General features: G+C 36.8%; 1 protein-coding gene across 5 annotated transcripts in view; it reads left to right on the forward strand.

The window, feature by feature from the left end:
* The window catches only part of ANKS1B (ankyrin repeat and sterile alpha motif domain containing 1B), a 1,114,861-nt gene that overhangs the window by 158,869 nt on the left and 940,175 nt on the right, over nt 1–15,817 (forward strand). For all 5 annotated transcript variants that reach the window (XM_044228192.1, XM_044228193.1, XM_044228194.1 and 2 more), the window contains exons 5-6: nt 11,585–11,660; nt 13,926–14,027. In XM_044228192.1, the coding sequence (XP_044084127.1) occupies nt 11,585–11,660; nt 13,926–14,027 (178 nt within the window). The remainder of the gene's footprint in view (nt 1–11,584; nt 11,661–13,925; nt 14,028–15,817) is intronic.

A 15,817-nucleotide genomic window follows, 5' to 3' on the forward strand; every position in this document is an offset into this window, starting at 1 on the left:
AGACCTCGAATAGCCAAAGGAATATTGAAAAAGAAAGCCAATGTGGGTGGCATCACAATTCTGGACTTCAAGCTCTATTACAAAGCTGTCATCATCAAGACAGTATGGTACTGGCACCAAAACAGACACATAGATCAATGGAACAGAATAGAGAGCCCAGAAATAGACCCTCAACTCTATGGTCAACTAATCTTCGACAGAGCAGGAAAGAATGTGCAATGGAAAAAAGACAGTCTGTTCAACAAATGGTATTGGGAAAATTGGACAGCCACATGCATAAAAATGAAATTGGACCATTTCCTTACACCACACACGAAAATAGAGTCAAAATGGATGAAAGACCTCAATGTGAGACAGGAATCCACCCAAATCCTTGAGAAGAACACAGGCAGCAACCTCTTAGACCTCAGCCACAGCAGCTTCTTCTTAGAAACATCGCCAAAGGCAATGGAAGCAAGGGCAAAAATGAACTATTGGGGCTTCATCAAGATCAAAAGCTTTGGCACAGCAAAGCAAACAGCCAACAAAACCAAAAGACAACTGACAGAATGGGAGAAGATATTCGCAAATGACATATCAGATAAAGGGCTAGTATCCAAAATCTATAAAGAGCTTAGCAAACTCAACACCCAAAGAACAAATAACCCAGTCAGGAAATGGGCAGAGGACATGAACAGACATTTCTGCAAAGAAGACATCCAGATGGCCAACAGATACATGAAAAATTGCTCCACATCACTCAGCATCAGAGAAATACAAATCCAAACCACAATGAGATACCACCTCACACCAGTCATAATGGCTAAAATTAACAAGTCAGGAAATGACTGATGCTGGCGAGAATGTGGAGAAAGGGGAACCCTCCTACACTGTTGGTGTATGTTGGTGTATGGAATGCAAGCTCGTGCAACCACTCGAAAACAGCATGGAGGTTCCTCAAAAAGTTGAAAATAGTGCTACCCTATGACCCAGCAATTGCACTACTAGGTATTTACCCTAAAGATACAAACGTAGTGATCCGACAGGGCACGTGCACCCAAATGTTTATAGCAGCAATGTCCACAATAGCCAAACTATGGAAAGAACCTAGATGTCCATCAACAGATGAATGGATAAAGAAGATGTGGTATATATATACAGTGGAATACTATGCAGCCATCAAAAGAAACGAAATCTTGCCATTTGCGACAACATGGATGGAACTAGAGCATATCATGCTTAGCGAAATAAGTCAAGCGGAGAAAGACAACTATCATATGATCTCCCTGATATGAGGAAGTGGTGATGGAACATGGGGGCTTAAGTGGGTAGGAGAAGAATCCATGAAACAAGATGGGATAGGGAGGGAGACAAACCATAAGTGACTCTTAATCTCACGAAACAAACTGTGGGTTGCTGGGGGGAGGGTGGTTGGGAGAAGGGGGGTAGGGTTATGGACATTGGGGAGGGTATGTGCTTTTGGGTAAATTGGAAGGGGAGGTGAACCATGAGAGACTATGGACTCTAAAAACAATCTGAGGGGTTTGAAGTGGCGGGGGGGTGGGAGGTTGGGGGTACCAGGTGGTGGGTATTATAGAGGGCACGGCTTGCATGGAGCACTGGGTGTGGTGAAAAAATAATGAGTACTGTTTTTCTGAAAATAAATCAATTGGAAACAAACAAACAAAACCTCTCTCTTGAACCCACATTACCCTCTAGCTCTTGTTCCCTTTCTCTAATCCCCTTCATAACAACATATTTAGAAAGAGTAGTTTTTATTCATTATATATATTTCTTTCCCTCATTCTCTCTTGAAACCACTTCAGCTCCCTCAGTCTGTTAAAAGTCTTTGTTTTTCCCGTTGGTGAAGGTGACTAATGGCTTCCGTATTTTTGGATCCAACAGCCAATTGGATTTATTGTCGGCTTTGACAAAGTAGATCTCTTTCCTCTTTCAAACAATTTTTTACTTTTAATATCTGAGTCACCATTCTCTATTGCTTCTCTGCTCATTTTTGGTGTTACTTCAGGGAGGGTAGAGTCTAAGACCCTAAATGCCTTCCATCCAGCCTTGCAGCTAGATAAATCTGTCAGACCTCACAAACCTCTCATCCACAGGAGTTGCTTAAGAATTAAACCTTTCTGTTTTCCTTCTGTTCCCTCTCCTGAGCCAGGCTTTATTTTAGTAGATATTTATATTGGAACTCTAAACCGCTGTAGTTGTTAGCTATTGCTGTTGCTACAATACTGCTGTACAACAAACATAGAAATCTCAGTGGCATACAGTAATAAGCAATAGCATTTTTTTTCTCATTTACAGGTTTGTAGGTCATATGGAGAAGCTCTACTTCATGTTTTAAGTTTATCTGGTCTGCTTTGCTTTATGTGTCTATTCTCTTTCCCCAGGGACTAACCAGGGGAGGGCCTAAGTAAGCCCAACCAACTAAGCACATTTTGGACCTCTGCTTTGTATTGTGCAGATACCATACAATGCCTAAAGCAACTTCCAAAGCCAAGTCCATATCAGGGGGTGGGTAAATAAACACTCCACCCATGTAAGTGGAAGGTACTGCAGCTATATGACAAAGAGCATGTGAAAGGAGGGTGGAATAGTGTAATCTGTCTCACCCGCACTCCATGGTTAACTGTTCTCATTTTCCTGATCTCGAAGCATCAGTGTCCCATGGCTTATACCTCTTTTCTTTCTGTCTATACTTACTTCCTAGTTGACTTCATTCAGTCCTTTGACGTGAGATGACATCTTTATCAATGACCAAGTTTATTTACTCATCTTGGACCTTACCTGTGAGCATCCAACATTTCCAAAACTGAACATTTAGCTTCCATAACTCCTTTTCCCCAGATTTGCCTGTCTTCAGTCTTTCCCATTTCAACAAATGGCATTACCATCTTGCTGGTTGTTTAGTTACCAAACTTCAGGATTTCTTTCATATTTACGTATAGCCCCTTAGCGAATCCTATTGGCTTTATGCTCAAAATTTGTCTAGAATTTCACTATTTTTTATCCCCTCCACTATTACTACTGTAGCTTAAGTCCTGTACATCTCCTGCCTCCAACCTTATTTCCCCTTTTTTTCCTTTGCTTCTGTATTAACCTGCTCAGGTGACTATAGCAAAATCCCATAGACTGGGCAGCTTAAACAACAGACATTTATTTTCTCATAGTTCTGGAGGTTGGAAAGTATAAGATCAAGATTCTGCCAGATGCTCTTCCTGGTGAGAGATCTCTCCCTGGCTTGTAGATGACTGTTCCCTTATTGTGTACTCAAATGGTCTTTTGTGCACAAACAGAATGAGAGAGAGAACTCTCTAGTGTGTCCAACTCTTTTTTTTTTTTAAGATTTTATTTATTTATCTGAGAGAGAGAGATAACAAGTAGTCAGAGAGGCAGGCAGAGGGGGAGGGGAAAGCAGGCCTCCTCCGAGCAGAGAGCCTGATGTGGGGTTCAATTCCAGGACCTGGGATGATGACCTTAAGCTCAGAGGCTTAACCTACTGAGCCACCCAGGCACCCTAGTGTGTCCAACTCTTACAAGGACACCAATCTCATGACATAGGTTCCAACCCTTATGACCTCATTTAACCTTAAATACTTCCAAAGACTCCTTTCAATCTGTTTTCATCAAAGTAGCTTTGAAGCCACCTTTGACTACTCTGCCATTTTTTTACTTAGCTTTTGCCATAGTGGCCTCATTGCTCTTGCTGGAACATAAGAGGTAAGCTCTTGCCTCGAGACCTTTGCTTTACTAACCCACATGACTTCCTCCTGAGCTTTCTTCAGGTGTCTGCTCAAATGTTACCTTAGTAGGGATGCCTTCCCTGACCTATCTCACCACCTCAGCAACTTCTTTTCCTTCCCTTGAACTGAAAACTCAGCTTTCCTGTAAGAGCACCATATTGCCACCAGCCATTTCAGACCAGGCTACCAGGCACCCATGCACTATGCTACATGAAAAAAAATTTTGTTCCCTGTCCTCATGGAGTTGAGTGACTAGCAGAGAAAACAGAAAATAAAGCCATAAACAAAAATTACAAATTGTCACAGTGCCATAAAGGAAATACACTGGATGCTGTGATTTTTGAATGAGGATGGGGAGGTCTCCCTTAGGATGTGCCACTTAAATTGTGCTAGTCTGAGAGAAGTGAGAGATAAGGCCATGGAAACAGATGGTTTTGAAAGAAAGAGAATATATATAGAGAAAAGAAGTTGAATCAAGAATACTCAAAATTTTTGGAAAAAGAGGTCTGTAAGAAAGCAGTGGTAAGAGAGTTGCCAAGATAGTACAGTTACATGTTATCAGTTTGTTCATTCATCACATATTTATGGAGTGCCTGCTTTGTGCCAGGCATTGCCTGCTATGTGCCAGAGAATATACAGTAACAAAATAGATAAAAATTTTTCCTAGAGAAGGAAAGATGACTCTATAACTCTTTAACGTATGGAGAAAAGGAAAGTAAGATATGGAATAGGACCTTGAAGTCAGAGCAGGTTCACAAAATTCTTTGGTTGGCTATTTTATTGCTGGATTGTGGAAGAGTTTGTATTGTGGAAGAGGGTGCAGGGATCCAGTGAAGAGAATGAAATGGAAGATGCAAGAGAAGTGGTGGAGATATTTCATGAAATTCAAGAAGCAGGAGGAAGTGATAAGAGCACAAGTAGAGGATTAATTTTAAGGAGAATGGTTGCTTCCTCTGAGACACAAGTGAAGGAAGAAAGGATCGGTAAAGACAGAGGCTGGGAGTCCCTAAATAGGAGGGAGGTCTTCTTCTGAAGAGGAGGAATGCTATTTCTGGATTATTTGAAGACATATTTCTCTTATGCCATTTCCCTCCAATCTGAACTTTATTATAACCTCCAGCTGTTCTTCATATGATGTTTTCGTAAGTCTTTTGTCATTTAGGACCCTCTTTTCTAGGCACCTTCCAATCTGTCAATGTTCTGTAAAAGCTTATTACCTACAGTTGAACACAATACTCCAGCTATAGGCTAGCTAATGCAGGATACAATAGAACAGTTGCCTCTCAGCTTGTTCAGAAGTCATGTATTTGTTTATAAAGGCTAGGATAGTGTTATCTTTTATCCTAAGAGATGCCTATATGGCTACTTGGTACTAGCCAGGATGCCCAGAGTTGTTATTGCTGAGTTACATGCTATTCTAGTTGGCTTCCTTTATATCCATTGAGGTTATCTTTATTCACTGGCTCTTATTTCTTATAATAGTTATGGGTCTTGATTCTCAAAGTTTTTCATCTCCACTGGCACCTGTGCTCTATTTTCTCTACTGATCATCACCACAGTCTTACTTTGTATCTTGTCATCTTTGTTCTGTTCTGTCCTTTAGTAAAGAATTGGTCTTTCTTTATCTGGTCACTCTCTTTTTCAAGTTCAGGAAGACTGTGTTAAAGGTGTTAAATTCAGAAGGGTGAACAAGTGCTGGCAAGCTCTGACATTGCTACATTCCCTTTCTATCTGTTGTTTTGACAATCTGGTGGAATATATAGTCTAAGAAACCATTTTAAAACACCTTGAAATTCTAGATAAAGTATAACATATCTTTCTTTATATGCATGACTGAGCTTCCACAGAAGCCACAAAAATACCTCAGGCAAAAAACGAAAAAGAAGGTAAAACCCAGGGCTTTCAAACAGGGTCTCCTCTCTCCTATCACTTGTCGTGTGTGTGTGTGTGTGTGTGTGTGTGTGTCTGTGTGTGTCTGTGTGTGTTTCCCCATTTTTGGTGCTACTGAGATTTGACTTTAATAGACATTTCCAATCAATAAGAGAATTTCTTTTCCTTTCATTAGCAATTTAACTATTACCATTACTGTATATATCATTTCATTTCTTCTCTCTCAGCTGTTTTCACTACCACTTGTATTCAGAGGTGTTTTTTCGTTAGTGGTGCTGAGATGTGAGTGCTTCATATCTCATTACTGGATAAATTTTGAGGTATTACTGTATTATCAACTGCATAACTGTTTGATCTATCTTAGAAATGATTAATTAAAAAATGGAGATGTTTGATCCATGGGAAAAGCAGGACCAAAATCCTGGGGGTTGAGAGGATTTGGGTTCACCTATTTTTGAGTTATTTCTTTGTATACATTCGACTTACTTGTTGAATATTTTGGACCAAATTCTATTTCATGAGATTACAACTTTTCAATATTTGGTCAGTTATGGATTGTGGATTTGGGGTAGAGAGCTGAGATGAACAGAAGGGTACTAATTTGGGGTGCCTGGGTGGCTCAGTGGGTTAAAGCCTTTGCCTTTGGCTCAGGTCATGATCCCAGGGTCTTGGGATTGAGCCCCGCATCAGGCTCTCTACTCAGTGGGGAGCCTGCTTCCTCCTCTCTCTGCCTGCCTCTCTGCCTACTTGTGATCTTTATCTGTCAAATAAATAAATTTAAAAAGATCTTAAAAAAAAAAAAAAGAACGTTACTAATTTCAGTGAGGGTATCAGAAACAGACTCAAGGTAGGGTGTAGTAAACTGGAGAATATTATGGAATTAACCCATATTTTGATAAGTAAAAGTCCATAGATTTGACATATTTAAATTCTGTACTATTTATGATACTGTACTATGATAGCAAGAAATGGTTCCTGATACTCTTTACCTTAAATTTTTAAGAACAATTCATTCCAGCCTCATGTTCTCTTACTAATAAGCTAATTACATCCACCAGGCTTAATGTTTATTATCTGCTAACCTTTTCTAGTTTTATTTAAGAGTTCAGTTTCTCCTTATCCTACTATATAAAAGTACTAGTACTATTTAACATAACCTTTTTTTCTTGGATTAATTTAAAGGAGATTATCTATGTATACACATACACTACACATATATATGTAATTTAAAACACATGTATTTTTTACATACATAAACATTACATACATGTAATTTAACAATATTATTATCATTAAGGTTTAAAAAATAAGTTTTCTAATTTTTTAGCAGCAATAATACAGTATTTTTCATTACTTATAGCTTAATAAAATACTTTTTTAGTCTTATTTGTTGTTTATCCTGTTTAACCCTCCCAATAAACCTACCAAGTTTTTAATATTTTATTTACAAAGAGATATGAATTTTCAGAGATATGAAGTGATTTCCCAATAGTTGTATAGCAACCGAAAGCCAAACTGCTACTGGGACCCAGGTCTTCTACATGTGTTTTCTCTAGAAGAATTGTTTATTTATGGTGAAGATTATATAATTTCATTTCCTAGAATAGTCCATTTCAGTGTCTAAAGTACCCAAATTAGTACAAAAAAGTAAACATTATTGTTATACTTTTAAATAGTGTGTTTAGACTCAGCCTTCTCTTAATCATTCTTTTCATTTAACATTAGTTCTAGACCTCAGGTCTTTCTTCCTGAATTAAATCTTATGGAAGTTCTTTCAGTAAGGATTTTTAGTAACCACTTATTATTTAGTCTGTCTGAAATTTTTTTTATTTTGGTCTCATTCCTAGAAGATAGTTTGGCTGGATATAGAATGCTATTATAGAATGGTGTTGTTTTCTTTTGACACATGAAGGTACTTTTTTCTGGCTTTATTGTTTTTGATGAGAAGTCAGCTGTTCAGCTAATTATTAATTATTTTTAGACAACTAGTTTTTCCCCTTGGGATAGTTGTAGGATATTCTCTTTATCTTAGGTGTTCTGTAGATTCACTGTAATATGTTCATAATGTATTCTTCTCACTTATCTTGCTTGGTATTTCTAGAATTGAGTATTAGTGTCTCATTAGTCCTAGACAGTTTTTAGCCATTGAATTACTTATCCCAAGCATCTCCTTCTAGACCTCTGATTAGAAATATCTTGAGTCTTAATTCTGTCCTGTCTTTCACATTTTCAATCTGTTTCTTTAAAGTGCAGTATGTACTTAAAAAAAAAAAAATCCACCATCCAGTTCAATACTTGTTTTTCCATCTCTATCTTATCTGTTATTAAACCTTTCCATTTAGGACATTATGTTTTCCATTTCTAGAAATGTTGTCTAGTTCATTTTCAAATCTGGCCAATTTTGATTCTCCTCTTCTTTAGTTATATTTGATATCCTCTTTTTGTTCTTCCATTTTATTGATCATATATATATATATATACATATATACATTTATATACTTATATATATTGTATTTTGTAGCTGGTCATCATAAGACATGTGAAGTTTTAATAGGTTTTATTCTTTTTGTTTCTATGAATTCTTTCCCATGGTTTGTTTTCTTTTATGTTCAGTGATTTCTGATTTTAAACCTGTTTCTTAGAGCTTGATCTGTTGGAATTCTGAGAGACCTGAGTTTAAAGTGTTGTTTTTTTTTTTTTTTTTTCCCCACGAAGATTTAGATCTGCTTTTACTAAGCATTTATGTTTGCCTGGTACTATACAAACCCAGGATATCACTTCCTTCTACATTTTTGGCTCAGGATCAGAGGGTTGGAGGAGCACAGAGGTTGTGTAATTATGGCCCCAAGCCCATGTGAAAGCAGAACTGTGGTTAGAAATTTTGTTTTTGCTACTCTGCTCCACTTAAAACTAAGTGGAGTAGAACTAAGAACTAGAACTAAGATCTAGGTAGACATTTTTAATTTCTCCTTCTGTGCAACACATTTAATTTTTATTTAATTAGTTTATTTTTTAGTTTTTATTGTTATTATTTTTTACTGAAGATGTTGTTCTTTGGGAGTTTTAGATTTTTTTTTAAGATTTTATTTATTTATTTGACACACAGATAGAGAGCACAAGTAGGCAGAGAGGTAGGTAGAGAGAGAGGGGGAAGCAGGCTCCCCGCTGAGCAAGGAGCCCAGTGTGGGGCTTGATCTCAGAACCCTGAGATCTTGACCTGAGCTGAAGGCAGAGGCTTTACCCACTGAACCACCCAGGCGCCCTAGATTTTTTTTTTTTTTTTTTTGAAGTAATTTTAGTGCCATTCATGGGGCTAGAACTCATGACTCTAAGATCCAAGAGTTGCATGCTGTACCTGCTGGCCAGTCAGGTATCCCTAGAAGTTTTAGATTTTTGCAGGGGTCCTTGATCTGTCTTCTCAGCTTTCTTGTGCTTCTTTGTCTCCTTCCCTCTTCCCACTTTCTCCTTGAGTAGCTGGTTAAAGCCCAAGCATTAGTCTGCTGGGATTAGCAGATTCCCTGGAATGGTTTCTTATTCCACTACAACCCTGGGTTCATAGTTTCTGTCCCTCCTTTCCTCCCCTAGGCTCTTAGGAATTCTATTATTTTTCCTTTTAATGCCTGTATTTAAAACATTGTTTAGTTTTTCATAATATTTAAGGTATGCTATCCCAGGAAGAGTTTTTCTAACATATAGTCCACAATTTTTTAAGAATGGAATTCAAATTAATAATCAGAAAATTGGTTGAAAAACACACTGACAATAAAAAGAATTACATTATTTGAAGGGATATTTTTTAGAAAATTAAAATAATAAAGCATTTGTGCCCCATATTGAGACTATTTTTTTAAGGAGTTAAATAAGTTTCCATAGTTTATTTTTCCTTCTGCACAGGGCTATATATTTATAAATTATTTTTACTTAAATTTTTTTTTAAGATTTATCCATCCATTTTAGTGAGGGGGAAGTGGCAGAGGGAGAGAGAATCTCAAGCAGACTCTCCAAGGAGCATGGAGTCCAATACAGGGCTCAATCTCATAACCCTGAGATCACCACCTGAGCTGAAACCAGGAGTCCAGTGCTCAACTGATTCTGCCACCAGGTGTCCCTTATTTCCATTTTCATTTGTGTCTCTACATATTATGACAGTTAAATTATAAGACAAATATATTTCAGTCATGCTGCCTTTGAAGATAAATTTAGATCACATTGATCCTCAGTCTCCTTAATAATGCATTTATAAACCATTTTAGATTGGGTTAATTATACAATAAGATTTTATTGATTAACAAAGTTTTTACACTAAATGTTATTTTATGTATTTTTACCTTGCATTGAGATTAGAATCCCACAGTAGAGACCAGTTTTAGTACAAGGGGACAGAATTGCTGTAATGACAGTATTTTATACACACATGCCCACATACTGAGGACCTAGAAATTTATTAAATTCTTGAGAGAAAAAGAAAAAAAGTGAGAGAAAAACCTAGTGTTTGTATATCTCAGAAAGCTGCTTCTTTGAAATTTTCCTTGATCATTTCAAGGCAGGAACAAATCCCTCCCTGCATTTCTCACGATTCTTCTTTTCCATGCTGTTTTCCTCCCCGTTTACCTTTGGCCCTCAAAAAAATTCTTTTTTTTTTTTTTTAAGATTTTATTTATTTACTTGACAGAGATCACAAGTAGGCAGAGAGGCAGGCAGAGAGAGAGAGGGGGAAGCAGGCTCCCTGCCAAGCAGAGAGCCCAATGCGGGGCTCGATCCCAGGACCATGACCTGAGCCTAAGGCAGAGGCTTTAACCCACTGAGCCACCCAGGTGCCCCAACAATTCTTAAATATGTACTTTTTCAAGGTACTTTAGTAGACATTAGGGATACAATGATGAAAAAAAAAAAAAGATGTGGTCCACATTTACACTAAACTTACAGTTTGTTAAGAGAAATAGACCATCAGATGACATAATTGTAGTATAAGTGTTATGATTAGGAAAAAATAGATTGATGTGGAATATACAGGAACAGCACTAGACCTAGGTGCTAGCAATATCTTCTTATATGAAATTATATTCAAGCTGAGATTTGACATATAGGTCAATGGTTGTCATAGTGTACTCCTAGAACCTCAGTATCACCTGGGAATTTGTTAGCAATGGAAAGTCTTGGGCCTATCCCAGGCTGCTGAATCAGAAGCTGGGAATAGGGTCCAGAAATCTGGCTTTTGACAAGCTCTCTAAGGAATTCCTATTCATGCTGAAGATTGAGAACTAGTGAATGGGTGAGATAGAGGGCTAGGGTTGGATCCCACCAGGCAGAGGGACTTTTGAGATCTCTAGGGACTGAGACTAATGTGAAAAAGTTCGGTATGCCTGAAGCACAAGGTATAAGATCCTGAGGAGAATCAGGGTGGACAGGAGAAAGTGTGGAGAGGAGAGGAGGGAGAAGATCATCTGGGTTTTGTAAACCATATTAAATTGTTTAGATTTCCTTTATTATAAATATTACTTTGTACATCTGTTTCCTCAAATAGAATGTGAATATACAAGGGTCGACATCATATTTCTATACCTCAGAACACCCGTCAACTATTGTTGGGATATAATTGGTGTCTAATAAATGAATGCAATGTATGGATTGGGTGGAGTCAATGGATACTCACAAAAACCTCATGAGATAGTCATTACTGCCTATTTTTACACTTGAGAACAACCACGGCTAAGAGAAGGTGAGTTGTTACCAATGTAACAAGGTCAAAGGGCTATTTAGAAGCAGAGGTGTTTTATAAATCTAAGCATTTGGATTTTGTTCTTAGAATCTCTTCTTTATTCTGTAGTACCTTTCTGTCAGGGGGTGCTGAGATTACAGAGAATATGTACGGATAAATAAGGTCATAATTTTTTTTTTTTTAACTTATAAGCACTCCTAAAGCAACTGTGCTTTTCTCTTTTTTCTTTTTTTTCCAGACAGAAAAGGGGAGTGCACTTCATGAAGCAGCTTTATTTGGAAAGGTGGATGTTGTGAGAGTTCTGTTAGAAACAGGTAACTATCATGATTCTCCATGGAGATTATTCTGCCAAATAGAATTTCTATTTTAGGAGTAGACAAAGGGAAATGGCACATTTTTTTTCATAATCACCCTTACTTTTTACCTTTGCTTCTCATTACAAATGTGTATTCATACCATGTAGAATGAACCTCAGTGTTTAGATAAAATTGATATAAATATGCCCCTTCCTTTACTCCATAGATGTATCAGTAAAAAGCTCTTACAAATTATAATTATATATATTTAAATCACATTGAAATATATTAGAGAATCTATAAGGAGGAAAAGGAATTCTCTGCCTTGTACAAGAGGGAGGAACTGATCCTTATGAAGTTATGACAATTGTTTGGTTTATGAAACAATATAACATTACCCTGGTTTATTATATTGGGAACTATAGTAAACAGAAATTAGAGTTCTGTATCCTTAAGGTAAATTCACCTTGTTATTTCATCAATTGAGAGGCTGTTGTTTCTAAGCAGCAGTGATTTAAAGGGAATCTTTAAAAGGGAATGGTTTGAAGGAACAACATAGTAGGCTTGTTTTCATATGTATCTTCTGAATGAAATAAAATAAAATTGAAACTGAGATTGGATTTTTTTTAGGATCAAAAATCATAGGTATAAATTCATACTTGGAAACAATTGATGTGAATCTTTTATGTTATGGACTATAGTTATTGTATTTATTTTCCACAGTAAAAAAAAAAAGAAAACGATTGGCAGACTATGGCATTTTGATTATAGTTATACAAAGTTAAAATTTCATTTACATGTAATTTTGACATGTAACAGTGATATCATTAGCCTTATAGGCAACAAATCACATATGTGCTGATAACACATTTCTGTAAAAATTTAAGCAAATACTTAATTATCTTGTTACAGTGAACTAACATTTGGGGCCAGAATCTGAAAATGGCTTTGTTTGCAGGTAGATGTTTGGAAAGTTTATAAACTTTTTTGGGGTAGTGAAAGCTATTTGCTACATTGAAATAAGTTCTTTAGTACAATAAATATTTTTAGAATTAAAATAATTCCAATGATGTTTTAGTTTACAAACGTCAAGAAGTATGATCACCAGGTAGATGATTGAGTATGGTTTATATTAAATATAATCTTGCATAAGTGAATAAGAGATATTTGACTTTGTAGCTGGACAAATAGTATTTGGACAGTACAAAATGTTATGCCCGAGTATTCACGTCTGAGAGACCACCAAGGAGCCAACACTGATGTAATCACACGAGGGTTTATTCAGCAAGCTTAAGCTTGGGCCCAAGTATACCCGACACAGCAGAGTAGGGACTTGGACCCCGAACAGATTACAGTCAGAGCTTTTAAAGGCAGAGTAGGGGTGGACTCAGGGGTGGGTGAGAACAAAGCGGGTGTTCAGAAGGGCTATCAGGGTAAAGAAGACTGTCAAGATATTGGAAGCCTGGTTATTATCAAGCCAAGGCCATTTTTTCCTCTGAGGCACTAACATGAAGACAGTTGGGAGTTTCCTGGTGGAATGTCACATTCCTCCTATCAAGTGTCCTTGTTAGTGAGATTTAGCACTGGGACATTTGTAAACCGAGGGAGACTCCTGTCTTGCAGGATTGTGATCTTTGCAAGTTAACTATTTGTTCACACAATAGGGGAGGGGAGCAGGTGGAGAGGGGGTGCAAGGTGCCAGCTTTTGCTTTGTCAAGATGGCTGTTCTTATGTCAGGGCTAGACTCGAGGTGGGTACAGCCTTGTTTTTCTTGGCCTCCACACGAAATAATCATCCTCTTTCAAATTTTGTGAGTACTCCAGTGTTGTAAGAGTGATACATTATTATTTTAAAAAATTTTACCATATTTTACAAAATATATATATATATCACAGAACCATTATTATACTTTGGGAATTGACATCCTAAATCAATAAAATTTTTCAGCTTGATAGCATATCATTTAACTAGTTATAATCCAAAGTAGCCTTAATTATAAAAAGCAATCTTAATGATGGGGTCAGTGCCCTTGAAACCTTAATCCATTATCAAGAATGTTCCTAATCTTTGGTAGCAGTATGCCCCCACCTTCTTTCTTAATAAAATTGTGTGTGTGTGTGTGCGTGCGTGTATGTATGTGTTTGTGTTTAAGATTTAATTTTTTAAAAAAATCATTTCAGTGCTTGGTCTGTTTATGTTTGATATTAGAGTGTTACATATTGCCACTATCTTCTGATGACACTTCAGTGGTGTGCATTTAGTGGGTTTTTCCTTTTCTTTCAGGAATTGATGCCAACATAAGGGATAGCTTAGGTCGAACTGTCTTAGACATTCTGAAAGAACATCCGTCTCAGAAATCTCTCCAGATTGCAACACTCCTACAAGGTACACAATAGTGAATGATGGATGACTTTATCTTAAAGTTAAGATTAAAATAAATCTACCATTGTTCTTTCTTGAGTTTTCAGTTAATGTTTGCTTTTGAGTGAACTTACTATTTACAGTTTTTTCTGGTAGACTTAAACTAAAAAATAATAATTTTTAATGTTTAGTTTCTGTTTTCAACAGAAAATGACTATTCATTAGATATTAAAAGATATTTTAAATCTATATAGTAAATATGCAGTTATGAACTTAAAAGTAATAAGGTTATAAAGTAATGATGATCTTATATTTGAATAATGCTTTAAGAGTTTTCAGGGATTTTCCACTATTTTATCTGATTTCTATAACTTTGTGAGGGAGGTAAATCTGATATCATTATTCTCCTTTTTGCACATGAGGGAAACTGAAGTTCTGAGAGTCTGACTTGCTCAAACTCATATATCCTACTTTAGGTGGTAGACCTAGTACATAAATGCTTGGTTAACAACAACAACAACAACAAATTGTACTTAGATAATACAGATTATTTTTTCCTTAATCCAGCAGTACAAGATAATTCAGTTTTGCAAGTTTTTGTTTTTTGGTAAAGGTCACTTAAGTACATGTGTAATTAGGTACAGGCAAACCTAATTTTTTATTTGCAGGATTATATACTTCCCTGTTTGATCTAAAAAATTTAATGAAAATTTAGATTTAAATACTTTACCTTTTTGCTTCATGATTAGGCCTGGCATGTAGTATGTTCCCTTAAAAATCCAGACATTCTCGGGGTGCCTGGGTGGCTCAGTGAGTTGAAGCCTCTGCCTTCAACTCGGGTCATGATCCCAGGATCCTGGGATCGAGCCCCACATCGGCTCTCTGCTCAGCAGGGAACCTGCTTCTTCCTCTCTCTCTCTCTGCCTGCCTCTCTGCCTACTTGTGATCTGTCTGTTAAATAAATAAATCTTTAAAAAAAAAAAATCCAGACATTCTCCTTTCCAGGTAGCTTCTACACTGGTCAGCAGTGATTAGCCCCTGATTATTGCAGATGGGTGGCGAGTGTAATAGGGAAGGGCGGTGGGATGGTTTCCTTGGATATTAGTTGGGAAGCTGAAGAACAATTTTGTCCCTCAGGAAATAAGTGAATTAAAACCAATTTGGTCAAGTGATGCATAGATAAGGGGAGTCAACAAAAGCCAAAGAGGGTTTGTAAAAAGAATAGATGAGCTACAGAAGTCATTCATGCTCTGTTTTCTCTTTATTTTTTGAAAGTTTCAAGGAATGGAAGTTCAGTCCCCTACAATTTTCTTGTTAAATAAGTTAATGCAATTAAGTGCATATAAAGATAAATCAGAGGGTACAAGAGTGGCTCTTTGTATTCAAATTAAAAATCAAGTTGAGAGCTGCCTGCTTGGCTCAGTCATTAAGCCTCTCCCTTCGCCTCAGGTCATGATCCCAGGGTTCTGGGATTGACCTCCACATTGGGTTCCCTGCACAGGAAGCCTGCTTCTCCTTCTCCCACTCCTCCTGCTTGTGTTCCCTCTCTTCCTGTCTCTTTCTCTGTCAAATAAATAAATACAATCTTAAAAAAATATCAAGTTGAATGAAAACTAAAAAAGAAAAAAAAGTGGTATACAACATTTTTGTCTTCTCCCTATAGGCACTTTATATTTTATATTAACTTTTGTTTCTAACTGAACTTTAAAAAAACAGAGGCTTGTGAATAATATTTCTTTTGGGAAAAGCAAAATAAATGTCATCCACTAAAAAGAGGACATGACATAATTGCAGACATTTACTGTATTGTTTTA

This window comes from Neovison vison, chromosome 12, assembly GCF_020171115.1.
Source record: "Neovison vison isolate M4711 chromosome 12, ASM_NN_V1, whole genome shotgun sequence".
Taxonomy (NCBI): Eukaryota; Metazoa; Chordata; class Mammalia; order Carnivora; family Mustelidae; genus Neogale; species Neogale vison.